The sequence below is a fragment of the Pelobates fuscus genome, chromosome 1 (assembly GCF_036172605.1).
Source record: "Pelobates fuscus isolate aPelFus1 chromosome 1, aPelFus1.pri, whole genome shotgun sequence".
NCBI classification, from domain to species: Eukaryota; Metazoa; Chordata; class Amphibia; order Anura; family Pelobatidae; genus Pelobates; species Pelobates fuscus.
In genome coordinates this window covers 392646779-392670264 of record NC_086317.1, presented here as the reverse complement: position 1 = coordinate 392670264, position 23486 = coordinate 392646779, and the positions used below count along the sequence as shown (strand labels likewise).

The 23486-nt window shown below is 40.4% G+C and overlaps 1 protein-coding gene across 1 annotated transcript; it reads left to right on the top strand.

Moving 5' to 3' along the window:
- The first annotated feature begins 224 nt into the window (after nucleotides 1-224).
- Nucleotides 225-17798, top strand: LOC134568537 (retinol dehydrogenase 16-like). Its single transcript, XM_063427178.1, has 5 exons — nucleotides 225-305; nucleotides 10185-10533; nucleotides 11288-11546; nucleotides 15179-15339; nucleotides 17513-17798. Exons 2-5 carry the CDS (start codon nucleotides 10218-10220, stop codon nucleotides 17731-17733), a joined length of 957 nt encoding a protein of 318 aa, XP_063283248.1. The 5' UTR covers nucleotides 225-305; nucleotides 10185-10217; the 3' UTR covers nucleotides 17734-17798.
- Nucleotides 17799-23486: the final 5688 nt, after the last annotated feature.

Below are 23486 nucleotides of genomic sequence, written 5' to 3'. Positions count from 1 at the left end.
TATCCTACACACCTTGCAAGTTAATGTTTTTGCTTTTCATTGTTAACCTATAGTCATGATATAATCTGCCCTTATGTAACAGCAATATACATCACATGTAAAGCATGTTGTAACACCCAGAAATGCGATTGTAAATATTTCTATGTGTTGCATGAAGTGACTGTCAGATGGTGGGTGTAACCGATTGTTCTTTAAAAGCTCTCTTCACTTAGTATATTTAGCTCAGGAAGGTACATTTACACATGAAAATTGCTAAATCGGAACGTGCTAAGATATCGTTCTCTCTATCGGTCAAGGCATTCAAGGTATGAGAATTGTAAAAAGAGACAGACGGATAGATATATGTCACAGTGAGATTTCTTCTTACTTATAATTAGTCCTGGTTTATTTAACCGGTGTTTAGTAATAGCCTTTAAAGATGGATTGTCAGTTTCCAGTATTTTTTATATCATGTCTACTTATGCCTATATTTAACAAATCGGTGTTAGATAAAATGATAAAATTAATATATACAAATCCACTCCTCTTTTACCTGCAGTTGGGTGCCTCCATCTTAGCTCTCATTCAATCTTTCTGTCCTTTGCATCTGGTGAAGCATACAGAGTGGAGGAGAAATGCAACAACGTTTCTATTCCTCCTCTTCCTTTGCAATGTTTGCCCTAGCTTTCTGTCTGAACTGGAGTATGATGTGATTTGCTATATATATTTAAAAGAAGAGCACATCTCCTAAGAAAGGTTTACTCAAGTTATAGGTGTATTTTGGTGTTTTGTACAATAGTGTAAATGCAGAGAAGTGACAGTTTCTCTTTCACAATATTAATTTTATCCAAAGCAAATAGTAACCAGTGAAGAGCTTATTTCAAATAAAATGCAAATATCACTAGTCCGTAATATTGTTTTATATTTTAAATGTAGATTTTCTGATTATAGATCTCTACAGGCCACAAACCATAGACACTGTAAATCATGCAAAAACTTTGCTAGTGTTTGTTGGTTGTTGTTAGAATTCTGGAGGAATTTTACATACATATAAATGTCAATATCCACATGAAATAATGAAAATGTAAAACAGGACTGATTTTCAGAAGAATGTATGATTATTTTTTTTTTCTTTACCTCAAAAGCATTATATGTTTCATTTAATTTACACAACTAGAGAATCCCATGAAACATATATACTAATTGTTATAATTCATCACAATTGTAAATGTGTATATATTGCACTTTTTTGCAGTGATGTGCAGCACCTTACATTAGAGTATGCACAAAGAGAAAATTATCCTTTAAAAGGACAAGTTTCTGTACCATAACAGCGTCATCAAAATTAAGTTGTTATGGTACTAGGAGGCTTGGCTTTAGGGGTTAAACCATTCTTCAAATAGAGACTCTTGCCTTGGGCACACCTAGATGGATATGTAAATAGTTATTTGTATTTTGTAAGTAACAGGTGAAAGTATCCTTGCGGTAAAAGTCTACATTGCTATGTAATTACAGCCTACACGTGGAAATAAATTATTGTGGGCACTAGCATGTAACAAGGTGCACTGAAATACAAAATAAAATATTCTGTAAGATTTTGCTCCCAGAAAATCTACTTATAGAGTTACTCCAAGTTCTGTTGTAATTGCTATGATACTATTAGTACCCTGGCCCTGTTCATCAGTATTGGGGCAAACTCTAACACGGGTCCTACTTGGTGCTGAGCCTCTTCTAATGTCAGGTGACACATCAAGGCTCTGAAAAGTTGTAGAAGCCGGATGTCAGTCCCACCGGTCATTCACTGGCTGAGAGTGTTAACTGAGTGCTCTCAGTCAATTAATGCTGGTTTATTAAAATAATATGCATAGAAATTATTAGTTCTAGCCTGGCCAATGATGCAATCAGAGTTTAAGTTACACCTCCAGCAGGAACATTAAATGTTTCAGTATGTGTAGAATTTAATAGTGAAATGCTGCACATACAGACACTAAGCACCATCACCACTTCAAAACACTGACGTGCTAATTGTGCTTGGTGTAATGCTTTCAAAAATTACAAAAAGAGAGTAAAATGATTTTAAAGCACGGATTCTATTTTGCCCTATCCTCAGCTTGTTTTGTACATCCAAGATTGCAGATGCAAATATCTCTTATTGCACAACACCAGGGAAATATAGCAGGACAGTGGGACAGACCCGAAATCATGACTGTCCCACCAACAAAGGTAGTGTTGGGAGGCCTGGAGTAATGTTGGATAAAAGGTATATCATTAACTGCCATACAACTCCTACAATACTTTGCAAGCTGGGGATCTACCATTTGCCCATCCTTCCAGGGTTGTTTTTCTGAGCAGTGTCTGCGTGTTTGGATGTAAGCATATTTTTGTATGGAGTATATGTGAATGTAGACATGCATTTGTGTGTAATGTTTGTATTTAAATGCAAGGGAAATATTTTTGTGTAGTATTGGTGTTTGTCATTGTTTGTAGTGTTCACAAAAAGTATTTGCATTTGAATGCAGTTGGGTGGGGTTTTGAGTGTAGTGTTTGCGTTTAGTGTTTGTGTTTGAATTCTGGGATGCCCATTATGGGAAACAAATCTGAATTATGTATTGAAATTGTACATGTATTGATAAACAGGTGTAGCCGTGTGCACAATAATCACAAATAAGTAGAATCAGTTTCTAAAGAAAGAAAGAAAAATACATTTATAACAAGGTAACACTATTTATAAACAAAGAAGCAAAAATCACACAATTAGTCTCCAGACCTTAAAAATAAACCAAACAAATAAGACATAGATTGACATATTTAGAAAATCAATTAACAATTGCAGAATTGAATGCATCTATTGTACGAATTATGATAGAACCTAGACCAGGCATAGGCAACCTTCGGCACTCCAGATGTTTTGGACTATACCTCCCATGATGCTTTGCCAGCATTATGGGTGTAAGAGCATTTATGGGGGATGTAGTCCACAACATCTGGAGTGCCGAAGGTTGTTTATCCGTGACCTAGACAGTTCAAAGGTATGCGTGTTAAAGCAATAATGATTAGCAAGGCCTACTAAAAAATAAAATATTTAACTAAACAGTGTACATCAGGTAACAAAGAGTTAAAGAAATTGAAACAATATAAACACTTTGGTATTGTGCTGTTTTAGCACAACAATAAAAGGAAATACATCAACATTTTATTATGAATTATTTGAGAAATGTGAACTATTAAGCAAACTGACTAATCGCTTGTTTACACTTGCAGGAATGTCTGATCCAGTTATAGCTTAGCGATAATAAGGCCTAGTTTAGAAGTGAAGCAGAATTATGTTCTCTGCAATAAAAATTGATTAAAAAATGAAATAAATAAAAGCCCACAAATTCTAAGAACAAAAACAAGAACATAAAACATAAAACAGCGAAAATTTAAAATTGCCCTTTTGAAAAGATGCTTATATTCCTATATGTATATTAAACTGTAGTATTATAGATATTCAGTATATCTATAGTAATTATTTTCAACCAGGACCAATCCTGGGTGGTTGTACAGGATGTACCGTGCCCAAGCGCCAGAAGTCAAGGGGTGCTGAGAGGAGAGGACCTAAAAAAAATAAAACCACAAAAAAAAAGTTTTATGTGCGTGTGTGTGCAAGAATCTATACATGTGTGAGTGTGTGTGTGTGTATCTGTCAGTGTCTGTCAGTGACTGTTTGTCAGTTTGTGTGTATGTCAGTGAGTGTTTCAAATCAATGAGAGTGTGCATCTGTCAGTGAGTGTCAATGACAGACAGACACACACACTCACTGACAGACATATACACACTCACTTACACAAACACACAGACTTAGTGACAGACATTCACTCACACACACACACTCACTCACTGACAGACACACATTCACTCGCTGACAGACATACACACACACACACTCACTCACTGACAGACACACACACACACACTCACTCACTGACAGACACACACAGGCAGACACTCACTCACTGACACTCAAACACTCACCTCCCTGGGGTCCAGTGTGGGGGAGCTCCTCACTCCTTCTGCCCGCCGTTTAGTATGCCGGGGCCAGAATGATGTCATATTCTGGCTCCAGACATCACAGAGGACGCGTGAGGGAGGAGTGAGAGGCTGCAAGAAGAGCCTCCCTCGCCACCTTCCTGCTCCGTCCCCCTCTCCTCCGGTCACCAGCATTTGATGGTGGAGCAGTCACCTGTCATCAAGGTAAGAAGGTGCATGCTCTGCCATACTGTGACAGGGCTCCTCCGCGCACCTCCACCTTCGGGCGCTTGGGAGGAGTGGCACAGCGTGAGGGAAATATCCCAGTGTTGCCCCCAGCAGGCCAGCGCCCTCGGCAAATGCCTAGTTCACCTAACGGTGGCGCCGGCCCTGTGTGTGTGAGTGTGTTTCAAATCAGTGAGATTGTGTGTCTGTTACTGAGAGTGTGTGTCTGTGTGTATGTCAGTGAGTGTGTCTGTCAGTAAGAGTGTGTGTATGATTACAAAAAGTGGTGGCGCTCATAGATGGAGAGGTGGAGTCTTTGCCATACAAACATGCATGTTAGGACTGGATATTTGAAAATGGGAAAAGTTAGTAAGATGACCACGCTCACTTGGAGTGCCCCCCAACAAATCTGCACCCAGGTGTCTGTGACCTTAGGATCTCCCTTGTTTCCAACTATCATTAGTTATATGTGTTTTTCTACTTAAATTACCTGAAATAAACATTTACACTGCCACACACATAGAGACACTGTAATAAACAAATACACACAACTGGCAGACAGACACACAGATATACAAACAAATGCAAATCATAATTTGCATATTTTAGTCACTCTCCTGTTTTCATACCTTTTGAGTGCAGGAGAGTGGCTTCCCTGAGGTCCAGTGGAATCTGGGTACAGACAGTGCTGGCTGACACTAATGGGAGTTTTAGGCTGTCTCTTTCCCTGTTCTCTCCTCTTTACTCTTGACTCTATGTAAGTTTGGAACAGGTGAACTAAACTCACTCCTACCAACACAGCAGCTTAACTGCCGATTTAACAAAGGCCCAGTCTCGTTGTTAAAGGGCCGCGGTACATGACCTGGCCCCTCATCAGAGATGCCCATCAGTTGATCTCGTACTTATGGTCCCTGGTACAGCTGCACCATGGAAAGTTCTGCCCTTGGTCCAAACCAGTGCTTGCTTAGACTAGTATACAAAGAAATCCAAAGTTGTAAAACAAAGGATACAGAGGCGCAAAATGGAACTTGTGGACTAGCGCAACACAAACATTTGATGGAGGAAAGAGAATAAACAAACGAATGGGCACATACACCTAAGGCATAATATCCTCCAGGATATTTGTCTATTTCTTTCCCTTTAATAAATGTTTTGGTGGCACTAGTGCACCAAGCAAGTCTGTCTTATTTTTGCTAATATGGTATTAAAAGAGATAGTTGTGCAATGTAGACAATCTTTGCTGAGAAAAGTGGTGTGGAGTTATACACATTAGCAATTGTTTGTATGAATCTTTCACACAAAAATCTTGCCGATCTTGTTTTTAGCTGTGTATACACAAAAAGGAACAATTTGCTAAGTTCACACTCAGCTTGTTTAACTCGTTTATCTTATTGACCTCACTGACAGATTTCACTTGTATTCAAACCCCACCCTGTGTGTACAGCCTGGCTAATAATTTCCCATAGTTCCTGTATGCATTAAGTGACATATCTTATTAAGGGACCTCCAGTAGAATACATAGCTGAACTTCAATATATGTTAATAAATTACCTACAGCCTTCCACAGGGTTGATCTTCTATCTGTATGTGGTGTGTGATTTCTTCATCCATTGCTACTTAATACGGGACACTGTAACATATTTTATAGCTTTTTTCTACTTTTTTTTTTACTTTGTTATTTTTGCACATGGTACAAAGGTATGCATTTTATTTATTCAGGAACATGCAGATATAAACACTCAAGTCATCCAACTTGATAAGATGTGATACACTACATATAATGTTTTATTAAAATAACTAAATAAGGCAAATATTATAATATGGATCCTTAAAGGAACACTATAGGGTCAGGAACACAAACGTGTATTCCTGATGCTATAGTGTTAAAACAACCATTTATTTGCAGCGCCGCACACTACCATCGCCCTGATCCGCCTCCTTGCTGACAGCCTAAGAATTTATGATTTCAACCAATCCAATGCTTTCCCATAGGAATCAATGCATCGAAAAATTCAGCATCTCCATGCAGAGGGTGGAGACACTGAACGGCAGTGCTACACACTGTGCAGCATTGCCCCACAAAGAACCTTCAGTGGCCACCTGAGGAGTGGCCACTGGAGGTGTCCCTAAGGGGCAATGTAAACACTGCCTTTTCTCTGCAGGGAATGATTATACTCACCAGAACACCTACATTAAGCTGCAGTTGTTCTGGTGACTATAGTGTCCTTTTAAGGTGGTTGAGCGTGAAGTGCAATATTCTCATGTTAATCTTGACAATAACATTTATGTTTTTCTAAAACCCTTCTCTCTACCCACTAAAAGGAAGGAAATCCCAAACACCTAGCAAATCATAAGGTAAATGATAACTCTTGTCTGATTCTGTGACAAAATCTCCCCACAATGTGCAGATTGTGCCCGCTGAGTACTTGAATGTGGTATTAGGCAGGGGGCTGTAGTAAAAAACAAAACAAAAAAAACAAAAACAGAAGAAATGTTTTGTGAATCATTTATATAATGATATTGTAGTCTAGTCTACATTGTTCAACAGGCTGAAATTAATCATGTAAACAAGTTTTTGTAATGTACAAGTTTTGCACATTATTCATGTATTTGAGCGTTGTTTTTTGTGTGTTTTTATTATTTGTGTTTTTTTTTTTAAATACATTTTTTTACAATGATTTTTATTTTTTATTTTCCATTTGTATGTTTCCTATTGACTTTTATTGACCCATTCCGCTACCTGCAGAGATGCTTCTGTCACTTTTCCTCCCTTGTTAGTTCATGCTCAGTCCCAGGTATCTCTTAAATACCTACAACTCTCTCCTTCGCCCCATCTGAATCCGCCCCCCCCCCCCAAAACTAACCTTTCAGCCGATAACCTTGCATGCTACTTTACCAACAAGATTGAACAGTTAAGGAAATAATTATCCTCCCTTTGCTCCTCTCTCTTGCAACCACACCTTCCCTATCCTTCATGCCATCTCACAAACTACAGAACAGGAGGTGGCTGCACTTCTCCTTTCGTCCCACCACCTGTCCGCTTGATCCCGTACCTTCTTACCTTATCAGATCTGTCTCCCCTTGTCTTGTACCATCCTTAACACACATCCTCAACTGTTCTCTTTCATCTGGTGTTGTTCCTGCTCCCCTTAAGCATGCTACTGTCATACCAATCCTAAAAAAAAAATCCCTAGACTTCCAACTATCGTCCCATATCCCTGCTTCCTTTTTCCTCCAAGCTTCTAGAAAGACTTGTCTTAACTCGTATGGCTCACTTCCTAAATTCCAACTCCCTCCTCAATTCTCTTTAATCTGGCTTCTGCCCCCTCCACTCTACTGAGACTGCTCTTATTAAAGATACAAATTACCTAATCATAGCTAAATCCAAAGGCCATCCAAAGGCTCCATATTAATTCCTTTTGAACTCTCTGCTGCCTTTGACACTGTTGATCATGTCCTCCTTCTCCAAACTCTTCAATCCCTCAGTCTCTGTGACACTGTCCTCTCATGGTTCTCCTATCTCTCCCAACGTTTGTCCAGTTACTCCTTTTGTAATGACACCTCCTCCCTTTGTCCTGTCTTGGTTGGAGTCCCCCAAGGATCTGTTCTTGCACCCCTTTTGTTCTCTCTTTATACTGCCTCTCTTGGCAAACTCATTAGCTCCCTTGGATTCCACTATATATGGATTCCACTAAATCTCTCCTCCACTGATCTCTCGCCCACAGTCCTACAACATTTCACTGCTTGCCTTTCTTCAATCTCTGATTGGATGTCCTCACACTTTCTGAAACGCAATCTCTCTAAAACGGAGATTCTTATTTTTCCTCCTCATAATGCTGATCTTCCTCCTTCGCTTTCCCTGCAAGTTGATGCCACTTGCATCAGTCTGTCCTTTCAAGCTTGTTGCCTTGGTGTTATCTTTGAACCTGGCCTCACCTTTGCAATGCATATCTAGGATGCTGCCAGGGAGCTTGTTCATGCTTTGGTAATCTCGTGCATGTATTACTGTAATTCTTTCCAAATTGGTCTCCCGCCGCCAGACTGATCTTTCTCACCCATCACTCCTCCCTTTCCTCTCCCCTCTGTCCATCCTTACACTGACTTCCTGTATCCTATAGGTGTCAATTCAAAATACTAACCCTTACCTATAAAGCTCTAAACAACTCAAGCCCTTGTTACATTTCTTCACTTCATAGATATGCCCCTTCTCGGACTCTCCACTCTGCCGATGACCTTCTCCTGTCCACTGCTCGCACCCTTACTTCTAACTGGTGCTTGCAGGACTTCTCGCGGGTGGCTCCCTTCTTTTGGAACTGCCTGCCTACCCCCATCAGACTCTCCCCTTGTCTTCCTTTAGGAAGTCCCTCAAAACACATCTGTTCAGAAATTCCCATGGACACCCAGAGTAACTTATCTATACTTATCCAAATCTGTATCTTGCTCTCCTAAAAAGACACACTTCACTTTCAGTTCAGCTGCTTTCCCATCTTGTTTGGTGGCTGTCACCCTTGCTGCCCTGTTGTATTTTTGGACCCCACCTCCTCTAGACTGTAAGCTTGTTTGAGCAGGGCCCTCATCTACCTATTGTTCCTTTTATAATATTGTAAAGCGCTGCAGAATTAGTTGGCGCTATATAAATACCAAAAATAATAATAATAATAATTCAATCATTCTTATCCTTTGGTATGTACTAACTATCATACTGGTATTTTGGCACCTTCTGGTGTTTGTTTATTGTTTTTTGGGTATCTATATGGGAGTGGTCCAGTGTGTGGCAGCATTCACCAGTTAAATGTCCTAGCAATTGTCACTTTAGTGACTAACTGTCAGGATTACAAGTTGATCCAGCATGCAGTACTGTGTCACACCTAGAACTAAGGATAACGTATAACCGGACCTTAGAATGGCCGGAATTAACATCTCCAAGAATAGTCAAAATACTTGCCGAGGTCAGGGACACAGAATCAGACACAAAGATGAGGGAAAGCCAAAAGTCAAGGATACCAGATATCAGGGAAATCAAAACAAAGCTAAAGTCAAATACTAGAAAATCAAGATCAGGAACGCACTCTCGGATAACCATAGGCATGAAACCACGACAGGGCACAGAGCAAGAGGAGAACTGGGCCTAAATACCCCTCCTATGGATCCGATTGGCTGTAACCGGCCTTTGACCCCAAAGGCAATTACCAGGTTTCCATTTGCATGATTGCTGCTCAGCACAAACCCTCCTGTCAGGACAGTAATGTTGCTCGGCACAACTTTTCCTGTCAGGACGATAATGTTGCTCGGCACAACTTTTCCTGTCGGGACGGTATTAACCACATTTTTATGTGCGGTTGAATATGTGACAGTAACCCTGTTAATGAATTTATTCAAATTTTTTCTCACTGAATTCTCACAGATTGGCTAAATGGTTACATTAGAGCAGTGGTTCCAAGGGTTCCGTGGAACACTAATTGGGAAACACTGCCTTAGAGCAGGATGTTACCAATATTTGGAACACTATAACAGCACAAACTATATTTCAAACGATAACCTTTATTTCCATTCCAACACAAATAAAAATATCCAAAGAAAAATGTTTTTAGTAAATACCAGTCTCCATACCAGACCTATGTATGTCCAACCAAATACAAAGTAGCTAGTCTTCATATTTAAATGTTCAATAACTCAACAATACCACAAAAGTAGACAAATAAGTAAAAAGTAAATAATCAGTTTGTAATAAAGTGTTCAATAGCACAACATTACCAAAAAAGTAGTCAAATAAGTACCAACTAACCAATGGATTACATTACGCTTCCACAAAGTACAGTTGAGTAGAGAGGAGACAATGTGTTGCTAATTAGTATGTTGTTTTTTTCCTATTAGGTGGTGGAAAATGAATGATGCTACATATATAACTTGTATAGAGGGCATTATTTGTGGTTTGGGATATTTTTTAATTTTTGTTAATTATCTCAATACAGTTCCTGTTTCACTGAAGAGCTTCTGCCTCCTCAATGTGGCTCCCTCTGCTGGTAGTAGCGTTGGCGCTGCTCCTCGTGTACAGATGGCACAGGCAGAAACAGATACTGGAAAATCTCTCGGATAAATATGTGCTGATCACTGGCTGTGACACAGGACTTGGGAACGTCCTGGCGAAGCAGCTGGACCGGCATGGGATGCGGGTGCTGGCAGCCTGTCTGACAGAGAAAGGGGCTGAGGATCTGAAGAAGGAGACATCTAGCAGACTGCAGACAGCAATTGTGGATATTTCTGACAGTCAGAGTGTGAGCTCTGCTGTTGAATGGGTCACTCGCATAGTTGGTGATGCAGGTGCATTGACATTTTATATAAACATAGCAAAATTGAGTTTTGTTTTATGAAAATCCTGCCATCCTAGAATGTTTCAGAATTATTTAGGAAACAGAAAAGCATTAGGTCATTTCAAATATTTTTGTTAAAATAGTCAGTCTATTGTCACTGCCAATTCTTCACGATTTCATAATTTAGTGAATAATTCCAATACAATTTAATGGTAGATAGAAATCTAAATGAACTGCTTTACCTACAAATTCCCTAACTTTAACTTCACCTTATGTTCTTTTGTTATGTAAATTGTATTTCTCAATGAAAAACTGCAGCTATTTGCCCGCCCCTTCCTCTGCTGCCCATCAAAATATCTTTACAAGGTGTTCACATTTCATTCCCACTGCCCATGACAGGCCTGACACAGCTTACTACAGAGGAGTCTGAGCCAACGTAGCTTGTGATTAATAAAGCAACACTAATCAGGCCCGTCTGGAAATGGATCATTGACACCAGATTTTTGTCAATGGATGCCGATGGGAGATTAGGATAATTACCGTTCTAAAAATACTAGCGCACTTTTTAACGTGATTGTTAATGTAACATTCAGAGAGCAGTGAACACTTTAAAATATATATATATTTTGCACGGTTATATCAAAGCTGTAGTATAATTTGAATAACCAGGGGTAATCTGAAATTTTCCCATATTGTGGTAATATGATTACATTTGTTGAAATTTGTTTGAGTGTCACCTAATTCTTCTCAATATATGTTTGCAGGTCTATGGGGTTTGGTCAATAATGCTGGAACCATTGTCCCCGCAGCTCCTATTGGATGGCTTAAAAAGGAGGATTATGCTCGGGTGCTTAATATAAACTTGCTAGGAACAGTAGATGTTACATTGAAACTGCTGCCACTGGTTAGGAGAGCAAGGGGTCGAATTATTATTGTGTCTAGTATTCTTGGAAGGCTCTCCGTATTTGGAGGTGGATACGCTTTATCTAAATTCGGTTTGGAAGCTTTTGGTGACAGTCTTCGGTAAATATATATTAAACTATTCATTTATTTATTTACTAAATGTCTCTGTGACCAGAAATGTTCTTAGCAACATTGTTAACAACTTATTTATGTCTAGTACTGAAAATATTGAAAATTGTCAAAATGTTCAGCAGTTCGATATTGATTTTAAATTAAAAGGTTACTCCAAAAACCAAAAACAAGTATATTTAAGAAATCACGTTTTTTTGTTAGAGTTGCCTTTTTCTTGCCTGGTCTGCCATATCAAACATAAAAAAAGAGCGAAATCTTACATCCATTCCAGCGCCACTGCCAATGACAAGTTCTAATTCCTGCCTGATTTTCCATTGCTGACATCACTTACCTTGAGGGCAGGCTAAGAGGAAGACATGGGCAGCACGACGAGGAGACAATGCACCATTGGCTTTCTGGAACAGCCATATTTTCATAGATTTGATAATAGCCACAGTAGACCTAAAGCAGCAGAACATATAAATTCCAGGCACCATGGCCACTTCAAGTCACTGAAGTGGTCATGGTGCTTGGAGTAAACCTTTCATTTAAGTTTTAAAACCAGCCTGCCTGGAAAGCCTTGTGGGTACAGAGGGCACTCAGCATCGGTTACTCAATCCAAACTTAACTTATGACTGCACTGTGCAAAATGAAAAACAATAAGAGTGTTGAGCCTTAATGTGACTCTGTTGTACCTTTTTTTATATAAATGGGGAGTTACTGATTGGCTTAGAGCATGATCTAACTGTTTGCAGCAGCCTTCCTGCCTGGGGGCACGCTATGCTTCCTAAAGTTGCATTAAAGAAACCGGATGGGGACAGGGACATCTGACACTGGAGAGTAAGTTTTGGGGTTAAACTGCTTGAGAACGGTTTAATCCCTTCAGGTAAGAAAGTGTCAGGTTACTTCTGGGCACCATAACAACTTTATTTAGTTGAAGTTGTTACAGTGCCCATATAGTTAATTTAAATATATATACAGCTAAGCTGTTAATTCTTCACTGAGAAAGCTGGTTATGTACTAGATGTTCCTCCATCATCACTATTGGGTAAACAAAATAAACGGTCCTCTGCATCCAGCACCTTTATGTGACATGTTAGGTGGGTGGGTGCTAATGAATGGGAGGTTAGGTGGGGGCTTTTTGGCAGGATAGTTGGGTGTGTGAAAATCAACTTGAATTGTAGGTGAGATGGTGGAGCTACACTGTGTGCAGAATTATTAGGCAAATGAGTATTTTGACCACATCATCCTCTTTATGCATGTTGTCTTACTCCAAGCTGTATAGGCTCGAAAGCCTACTACCAATTAAGCATATTAGGTGATGTGCATCTCTGTAATGCGAAGGGGTGTGGTCTAATGACATCAACACCCTATATCAGGTGTGCATAATTATTAGGCAACTTCCTTTCCTTTGGCAAAATGGGTCAAAAGAAGGACTTGACAGGCTCAGAAAAGTCAAAAATAGTGAGATATCTTGCAGAGGGATGCAGCACTCTTAAAATTGCAAAGCTTCTGAAGCGTGATCATCGAACAATCAAGCGTTTCATTCAAAATAGTCAACAGGGTCGCAAGAAGCGTGTGGAGAAACCAAGGCGCAAAATAACTGCCCATGAACTGAGAAAAGTCAAGCGTGCAGCTGCCAAGATGCCACTTGCCACCAGTTTGGCCATATTTCAGAGCTGCAACATCACTGGAGTGCCCGAAAGCACAAGGTGTGCAATACTCAGAGACATGGCCAAGATAAGAAAGGCTGAAAGACGACCACCACTGAACAAGACACACAAGCTGAAACGTCAAGACTGGGCCAAGAAATATCTCAAGACTGATTTTTCTAAGGTTTTATGGACTGATGAAATGAGAGTGAGTCTTGATGGGCCAGATGGATGGATTGGTAAAGGGCAGAGAGCTCCAGTCTGACTCAGACGCCAGCAAGGTGGAGGTGGAGTACTGGTTTGGGCTGGTATCATCAAAGATGAGCTTGTGGGGCCTTTTCGGGTTGAGGATGGAGTCAAGCTCAACTCCCAGTTTCTGGAAGACACCTTCTTCAAGCAGTGGTACAGGAAGAAGTCTGCATCCTTCAAGAAAAACATGATTTTCATGCAGGACAATGCTCCATCACACGCGTCCAAGTACTCCACAGCGTGGCTGGCAAGAAAGGGTATAAAAGAAGAAAATCTTATGACATGGCCTCCTTGTTCACCTGATCTGAACCCCATTGAGAACCTGTGGTCCATCATCAAATGTGAGATTTACAAGGAGGGAAAACAGTACACCTCTCTGAACAGTGTCTGGGAGGCTGTGGTTGCTGCTGCACGCAATGTTGATGGTGAACAGATCAAAACACTGAGAGAATCCATGGATGGCAGGCTTTTGAGTGTCCTTGCAAAGAAAGGTGGCTATATTGGTCACTGATTTGTTTTTGTTATGTTTTTGAATGTCAGAAATGTATATTTGTGAATGTTGAGATGTTATATTGGTTTCACTGGTTAAAATAAATAATTGAAATGGGTATATATTTGTTTTTTGTTAAGTTGCCTAATAATTATGCACAATAATAGTCACCTGCACACACAGATATCCCCCTAAAATAGCTATAACTAAAAACAAACTAAAAACTACTTCCAAAAATATTCAGCTTTGATATTAATGAGTTTTTTGGGTTCATTGAGAACATGGTTGTTGTTCAATAATAAAATTAATCCTCAAAAATACAACTTGCCTAATAATTCTGCACTCCCTGTATGTAACAATGTGTTGCATCCTTTCAGTGTTAAAAAAAAACAGGAATATTCACATGTAGGCAGGGCAAGCTAGCAGCAGATAATAGCGGTCCTGACACACCAGTAATAGCAGGACAAGGGCCACCACAAAAAGTAAAAACAAAAACTGAGAGTGTCATTCCTCTGGCTGAGTGCTCAGTTTTGATTTTTTAACTTTTTGTGGTAGCCAGATATAATGCACTAGTATTAAACAAACCAGACATTCTCCTGGAACACTGGCTCTGAGGGGCATCCTTTTATGAAAAGGTCTCGCTGACCAGCCAAATGCCCTCTCACTGCTGTGTTTTCTGTACGTTGGGCGGGGCAGATCACTGCAGACACTCTCTCGCAGTTCAAGACTAGTAGGAATGCTTACAGTGAACTGCACCTGCCACAGGTGGAGACCAGATGCTCCACCCACTTAACCACAAGAGAGTCCATAACCTACTGGACCACCGGGGAATATAAATTGTAGCCCCCCCCTCCCTGACTAAATATTTAAATGTGTGAGAAGGCTGCACTTAAACACAGCCTCCCTCACAGCTGGTTACACACTGTCACACTCATCTCATACAGATATTCAAACACAACCAACCAAATACATCACAATAAGCCTCACATTTCATACGTGGTCAACCACACACATTACACTCAGCCAAACTCACACACTGTCATAATACACAGCCAACACACTCCTGGATAGGAGTGCAGGGGGAGTCCGGGCCCATCATTTGCCTAGGGCACCAAGACAATTTGTGACACAGCCTCTTTAATTGTAATGTTCCAATTGAGACTTCACAGCTCATAATATTATATAACATTGTGGAAAGATTGCACTTGACACAATGATCTGTGCCTAAAGTTAATTTCATTATTTTTCAGGAGGGAGCTCTCCAGCTTTGGTGTTAAGGTTTCCATTGTGGAACCAGGTGCTTTCAAAACATCCATTATAAGTTCGCCTGCATTTGAAGGTTTGGCGCAAATATGGAAGAATCTTCCTGCTGAAATTAAAGAGAGTTATGGAGAACAGTATTACAAAAAATGTGAGACTCTGTTTCTTTTTATTTGGGGTTAGAGGTTAGTAAATTGTAGCCTGCGCTACTCGGGTCATTATACTTGCTTGGAGGCTTCTTTCTTAATTTCTCCAGATTAGTGTGACTTAAAAAGGTTGAATTGGCACTGTCACATAGTCACTTTGAAAATGTAGAATTTCAAAACTTAATCCATAAAGCCCTAACCTTAAAAGGATACTATAGCTCCCTCAACCTCTCCCCCCCCCCCCCCCCCCCCTCACGCTCCCCATGGCGCTAGGTCACGACTCTGCCTACTCTGATCTTCCTCGAAGAGCGGGCACTAATGCGCATGTGCTGTGTGTGCCACATGAGCATTAAACTTCCCCATAGGATAGCACTGGGCAGAGCATGAGGACGTCCAGCATCAGATAGCGGACAAAAAGTCTGTTGGGAACCAGGAACCGCCTCCAGTGGTTGTCTGGTAGACAGCCACTGGAGGCAGACTTAGTGCTGCAATGTAAACATTACAGTTTCTCTGGACAGTGCACCCAAACCATTTCAATTAGTTATTTGGGTGCCCATAGCGCTCTGTGAGTGGGGTTGAACAGACACACAGAAGGGCTGGGGGAGAGACACACAAAAGGGAGGGGGGAAACACACACAAAGGGGTTAGAAATAGATGCCTGCTGGCGGAAGAAAGAGGTCAGTCACAATTGCCAGCGCCAGCCTGCCGGCTAGCCACAGCAGCCAGCCTACCTGCCAACCAGCCACAGCAGCCTGCCAGTCACAGCAGCCAGCCAGCAACAGTTATTAAGGTTAGAAGAGACAGCTTGAGTTGGGTATCACAGAGCTTTGTTATATCACTATATTGTTAATGGGGGTACCATTTTAGAGAACACAATCTCTAGGGGACACTTATTAACATGCAGTTTACATATTTGTGGAATGAATATTTTTTAAAATATTTTTTAAAATTGTGGGTGTTTTTTTTACACACACTGCATTCCCTGCACAGACGCAGACACACACTGCATCCCCAGCACACACTCAGACACTATTCTATTCACTACACACACTGCAAAGCATAATGGATGTAGTCGTGTTTTGGTGTGCATGCCATTAGTGAGGAGGGGGGGCAGCATTTCATCAATTTTTATTTTTTATTTTTTACGGTACACCTGAGGTGGAGTATTGGGCAAGCTTAATTTCAATTATAGGAGGGGTTATCAAATGTAATTTGGGGTTAAAGTCCGTAGTCCACATACCAACGGCCCCTGGGGATGGGATCGAGCCAAAAGTGGAAGAGAGTGGTGAGATAAGTCACACAGGGACATTTAGAAAAATAAACAAACATACTGCTGAAAACAACAATGCATGCACACACAGTAATGTTCAGTAAAGGACACTTATACATACACACACACAGCTTACAAATACTTTTTTGCACTTACTAACACGTCATAAAAATATTTAAAAACTGCATCTGTACACATTAATATTATACACAAATGTTCATTTGAATTCACACACATCTGTAAATACATTTCTGAATTACAAATACATTGATTCTCTGCAAAATACACCCAGCTTACACCCATATGGCATTGGTGAGCTGTTTGGAAAAAGAAATGTCACTGATTAGCAATTTTGGGACAACAATGGTGCACACAAATTGCACTATTAAGTTATTTGGACACAAAAGTGGCACTGATAAGATGGGGACAAAGATATTTTGAGACTAAGATGGCACTAATTAGCTATATTGGGACAGAGATATGGCACTGATTAGCTATTTTGAGACAAAGATGGCAAGCTGTATGTGGACAGAGGCGACACTGGGAAGCTGGGCACAAATATGGCACTAATAAGCTTTTTAAAGCGGGCACTGTAGGAAGTGGGTGACATGTGACCGGGGTTGGAGGTGGAGTGATTTCCTTAGAAAATGGGTGTGATTAGAAGTCTTATGTTTGTAAAGGGGCAATATAGCCACACCCATGGGGGAGGGGGGCGCCAAAAATATTCTTGCACCCAGGCGTCAATGACCCCAGGATCGGCCCTGTGGGTGCCTATAGTGTCCCTTCAACCAAGCCTTGATATGTTATTTTAATACAGCCATCTTTGTCTAGTCATGTGTAATACTAGACTAGCAGAATCTGAGTATGTACATTTTTCAGTACTAATGTATTCTTTTTTGCTCATATAGTTGCACAGACTTTTCAAGCTCTGGCTGACGCAGCGAGTTCGACATTCTACAAAGTCTCAGACTGTATGGAACATGCATTAACTGCTTGTCACCCGTGGACACGTTACTCTGCTGGATGGGATGCAAAGTTATATTTCATTCCTCTTTCCTATTTGCCAACATGCATATCAGACCTGTTATTATCTGTGTATTTACCAAAACCCTATCGGAGGGTGGAGTAGAAGCCATATTTACTGGAATCTTTTACGCACAAAATTGAACGCACAAAATTATTTCACAGTCTATTTGTCTATGTTGCCTTGCAGGGCATAGAACAGTGTTACAGACACATTACATTTTTTACAAGCAAGTATACTGGATGTTAACTCAGAATCATATAGTAACACAGTGTTTCTTGTTACTGTCAACCTGGCTTTGATAAACAAAGGTAAAGCATCAGGGCTAGTGCTAACTTGGAGAGAAAATAGAGATGAATAAATATATATATATTTAAATATTTTCAAAATATTAAACTATCAAAAAATATATAATACAAAAAAAATCAATATTTTACAAACAAATATATTAAAATATTTTCAAAATATTAGAATACAGAAAATGTTCACTCTAGTTTGAGAAGTCCTATTAATGAACATGTTATCAAGCATATGTTTCTGATCAGTAGACAAACAGGGCATGTAGCGCTTTTAAACATAGCCATTAATTTTTTACATCTTTTTATACTGATGGAGCTATATTTTATGTCATTTTAAAACATCAACATCAATTTAGGTTACTTTCTACAGTTAACCATGCCTTATGCCCATAGCTATTGTGATGTTGGTTTTGATGTTGTTTTCTTAAACCATTGCATTAAAAAAATATAATATAGTCAAGTGACAACCTAGTAACCTAGAGATTTGATACGTTTTGGTAGCCTAGTAAACATGTATTGTTCTTTCATGTCATATGGCTTTTGTGTGGTGTGTGTGTTAATCGTTGGAAATAAAAAAAATGATTTGGGGGTGATTACCTACTTTTCACATAAAGATGGTACTAGGCTATAGTCAAATTGTGTTTTTAAAGGGCAATTACCTTTTCATGTCAATAAATGCAGTCTATTATTATCATAATACTGGTATCTATTTTTATTGGAACATGTTGGTGTCTTCATTTGCTTACCCCCTACTATGAACATACTTTTACAGTATTATAATATCCTCTCCAAGCATTTTTTTGTGTGCAAATCATTATATGTTTTAAAGTTTCTTCATAAATAGTATAGGGCAAGAGTGTCTGGGTGCCATTTTGCGTTCATGGCTAGCCCCCTCGCTTCTTTCCTCCAGCTACCATTGACTTCATTAAAGTTTGCCTGACAGTAGGTGATATGGTGAGAGCATAAGCTGAAGCACTCAGCCTACCACTGGCCACCCTTTGAGATAAAAACACGTACTATTACTTTAAATGGGCAACAAGTGATAGGCGTACTATTGTCTACCATTGCCTAGGCTGCATTACCCATTGTACAACGCTACGGAATTTGCTGGCGGTACATAAATAATAAAATAATAATAATAATTAGTTATACTCCCTGAAAGAACTAGACCAAGTTTCATATAAATGATGTTAATAAAGAAAAAGCGGGTTTAAGTACTGGTGGTATAAAATAATACTCAATATAGTGCGCTGGTGACACCATCTGGTGGTTTTATGAACAGCAGTTAGACCCAAATTATATTAACAAATGTCTGTCTATTTTTCTTTCAGCTCATTATGTGGCTATGGAATTTGCAATTCCTTTATCAGGTCTCCATAATTCCCTGTTTAATTAGCTATAGCTGACTTCTATTATGTGCTATGAGCTTTCTTTTAATCAGTTGTTTCAAAATGTGTATGTTTTTTTTTTGTTGTTTTTTTTTTTTTCAATTTAGGCCATGGTTCAAGTAAATATAGAATTAAGCCCAGAGAATGGGGCATGAATAAGCAGGCATTGACACTGCCCTCCTACAAATTCCTCTCGCTCACATTATTAGTGAGTTTCCATTGGCCAGGCTCAATATTTTTTACTCACTTTTAACATTTTCTTGTTTTAAATAAATCTAGTTGAGTATGGTGGGCATCTGAGATACATTACCGAGCACCCTAGCAAATATTTATTTGGTGATAGTAATAAAATATAATTAACAAGAAAGTAAAAAAACAACTTCTAAGTATATATATACTGCATTGGGTAACAAATATAAAAGAAACAAACTGAAACCAATGTGGGGTATTCCAAGAAATGAATAATGAGAAAATTGCATTTAAAACCTTTAAATTAGACAGACCAGAGGCAGATAGTGCATGTAAAAATATAATGAGCTAAACTATAAAATGAGAAAATGATAGCCAAAGAGAAAAAACAAACCAAAAGTACATGAATTTAAAAACAAAATGATAGGTGTGTTAGTAAATGTAGTTCAGGAGAAGGCAGAAATTCTATTTTTTCTGAATTTGAGATAACAACACAGGAGAGCGATTTGGGAATTGCTATAAACAATAAACTAGGCAACAATGTGCACTTTCAATCAAGCAGTTACTAAGGTCAGTAAGGTATAGTCTCAGGGCCGGTGCAAGGATTTTTGGGTACATAGGCGAAGATGTATTTTTCCGCCCCCCCCATTCAAAAATAACATCTTCACCTATGTGCCTCTTAACCAGCCCCTCTCCCCGTCCATTATTGGTCCCCTCCCTTCCCTGTCCCTTAGTGTTCTTCTGACAGTCACACACACTGATTGACACTCATTGACAGACACACTGATAGTCACACACAGACTCAATGACAAAGATACTCTCACTGATTTGACAGACACTCACAAACACACACTGACAGACACACACATACACTGACACACTCACATGCAACACTCATACAATCACTCACAGACACACATACACTCACTCACGCACACACTCACAGTCACTCACAGACACATACACTCACTCACGCACACACTCACAGACACACATACACTCACTCATGCACACACTCACAGTCACTCACAGACACACATACACTCACGCACACACTCACAGACACACATACACTCACTCACGCACACACTCACAGACACACATACACTCACACACAGTCACTCACAGTAACACATACACTCAGACACTCACACACAGACACTCACACACACACTCACAGACACACTCAGACACACAGACACTCACTCACACACTCACTCACACAGAGACACATACACACTCACAGACACTCACTCACACACACAGTCACTCACAGACACACAGTCACTCACAGTAACACATACACTCACTCACGCACACACACACACACACACACACACAGACACATACTCACATACACTCACTCACACACACACACACACAGACACATACTCACAGACACTCACTCACACACACACTCACACACACACAGACACTCACACAGACACTCACACACAGACACACAGACACACACTCACAGACACACACTCACAGACACTCACTCACACAGAGACACATACACACTCAGACACACAGACACTCACTCACACACTCACTCACACAGAGACACACACACTCACAGACACACAGACACACACAGACACTCACACAGACAGTCACACACACAGACACTCTCACACACAGACACTCTCACACACAGACACATCACATACATTCACAAATTATTTTAATACATAAATCATATCCACCCAGCCTCCCTACCTGGAGAGCTGGTGTGGATCATTCCCTGGGGTCCAGTGGGGCTGCAGGGCGGCGTGCGGCAGGGCTGCGATCAGGCACTGCGAGGGAGCTCTAACCTCTCTGCTCTGCTCCCTCGCGGGCTGTCTGCTGATGCCGCGGGAGCCAGAATATGACGTCATATTCCGGCTCCCGCGGCATCACAAGACAGCGCGCGAGGGAGCAGAGCAGAGAGGTTAGAGCTCCCTCGCAGCGACTGATCGCAGCACTGCCGCACTGGGGGCGGAGATGGTGGCCGGCAGGAGGGAGAGCTTCCCTCCTGCCGGTCACTGAAATCTTGCGCCCCCGGAGCCGGTGCGCCCTAAGGCGGCCGTCTGTGCCGCCTTATGGACGCGCCGGCCCTGTATAGTCTAGCATAGAAAGGGGCATTAATTATTGAAATGAAAATATAATTGTGCCACTTTATAAATTAATGGTAAAATCACACCTTGAATATGCTGTACAACTTTGGACACCTGTTCTAAATAAGGGTATTATGGTACTAGAAAAACCTCAACCAACTTTTTTAAACTTTAGACTTTAAAACTGTAATTCAGTCCTTCCAATATTTGTTTTATAACTTTTTCTCCAATTTATTTTGTATATTTTATTCCTATTTAATATTCTTATTATTAGTATTATGTATACATATAGGGTATCAAAGGAAAGCCCTATTTCTCCTTATTAAAATATGTATATATAATATGTATGAGTGCAATTAAACAAAAAAGATGAAATTGCAGCTAAAGTGCAAAAAAGGTCACAAAAATGTCTTATTAACAAAATAGACTTAATATTAAAGGGGTTAACCACATAGCTCTTTTATATAATCTGGTTGGTAAATAGCAGTCACAAGCTGGTGCTATTAATAACAGCCATTAGATGACCGCATAGTTCCTGAGTGTAAACAGAGGCCTGATGGGGTCCCTGTGTGGACCTGGAGCTCTGGCTCTGATCTCTCTGTACACTCCTAAACTCCCTCATTTCATTGAGGGAAGTTGTGATCTGTACCAATATCAGGTACAGACCACTTTAAAAGCACCCTCCCAGTCCACCCACCCCACCTCAATGACTCAGAGCACGACAGCCAGAGACATGAGCAACAGAATCATGAAGGTGGTCTGTACCTGATACTAGTACGGACAATGGAGCTTAGCCACCGGACCACCAGCACCAGCATGCCTTCCAATATTGGGCCATGGGGAGAGCAGGGGGAAATCCGAGGGCAGGACTTCCTATTGCACCACTGGTGATGCCCATAATGGGCCCACTCAGAAAGTAGGCCACTGAAGGCCTGGCATCCTAGTGCCTGCTGTACAACACTCACACGTTGCATGAAGTACTCACACTGTACTGCCAGAGGACAAAATCAGGATAGTGGCACAAGACCAAAAAATTGGGACTGTCCCATTTTGGCAGGCAAGCACCAGGGATCCAGCTCACTCTTTATTGGCCCACCAGGGTCCTGCTCATGCTCCACTGGACCACCAGGGAAAGTAAGCAAGGGGGAGGGGGCAAAACATACATGTACACACAAAACACAACATACAACATTCATACTCCCCTACAGACACACACAAAAAATTTATCCACCACACACAACCAGCTCACACAGACACATTGTCAGGTCCCCAACGAATACATTCTACTACTGCCAATCACCACAAACTACTCACCATCTCTGCCTCCTCTACTGCATCTCCACCTACTTTATTGACATGGCAACAGTGCGCTAATGTCATGACATGTCATTCAGCGCACACTTCCATTTTGGAGGTGTGGTTAAAACACATAAATAAATGCCAGAACCAATGTTCCTTGTCCTGTTGTGGTTCATTGCTCCCAATGGTGACTTGGCTATATCTTTGACTATTCTGACCTGGCTTAGTTTTCTTGCTTGTCTGATTCCTAGATACAGTTGACCTTGGCTCATTTATCTGTTATTCTTTCCTACATGAAGCCCGACCACCTCCAAGGATTGGTAACAAAATCTTTTGTCTGATTCCACTGAGTTGTATGCTCTGCATGTTTGGGTTCCTAATCATAACACACATTCAGCCTTCCCTCTTACAGCTATCAGCCTCCTTAGCATCCTTAATCCAGCTCTGCTAACAGCTAGTAGTTTATAACTGCTACAAATTACTAAGAATGTTACAATATTGTTGCTAAAGTTTTGTAGGCTATTGTTAATCGTAGCTACCTCTACAGATAGCAACCACTTGGCACTTGCATATTAGCGGCTTGA

Bases quoted from the DNA above. Each gene is read 5' to 3' on its own strand.
- LOC134568537 (XM_063427178.1), top strand. From the start codon at position 10,218: ATGTGGCTCCCTCTGCTGGTAGTAGCGTTGGCGCTGCTCCTCGTGTAC. The intron at 11,547-15,178 runs GTAAATATATAT...ATTATTTTTCAG, and splicing joins GCTTTTGGTGACAGTCTTCG to GAGGGAGCTCTCCAGCTTTG. The intron at 15,340-17,512 runs GTGAGACTCTGT...TTGCTCATATAG, and splicing joins AGAACAGTATTACAAAAAAT to TTGCACAGACTTTTCAAGCT.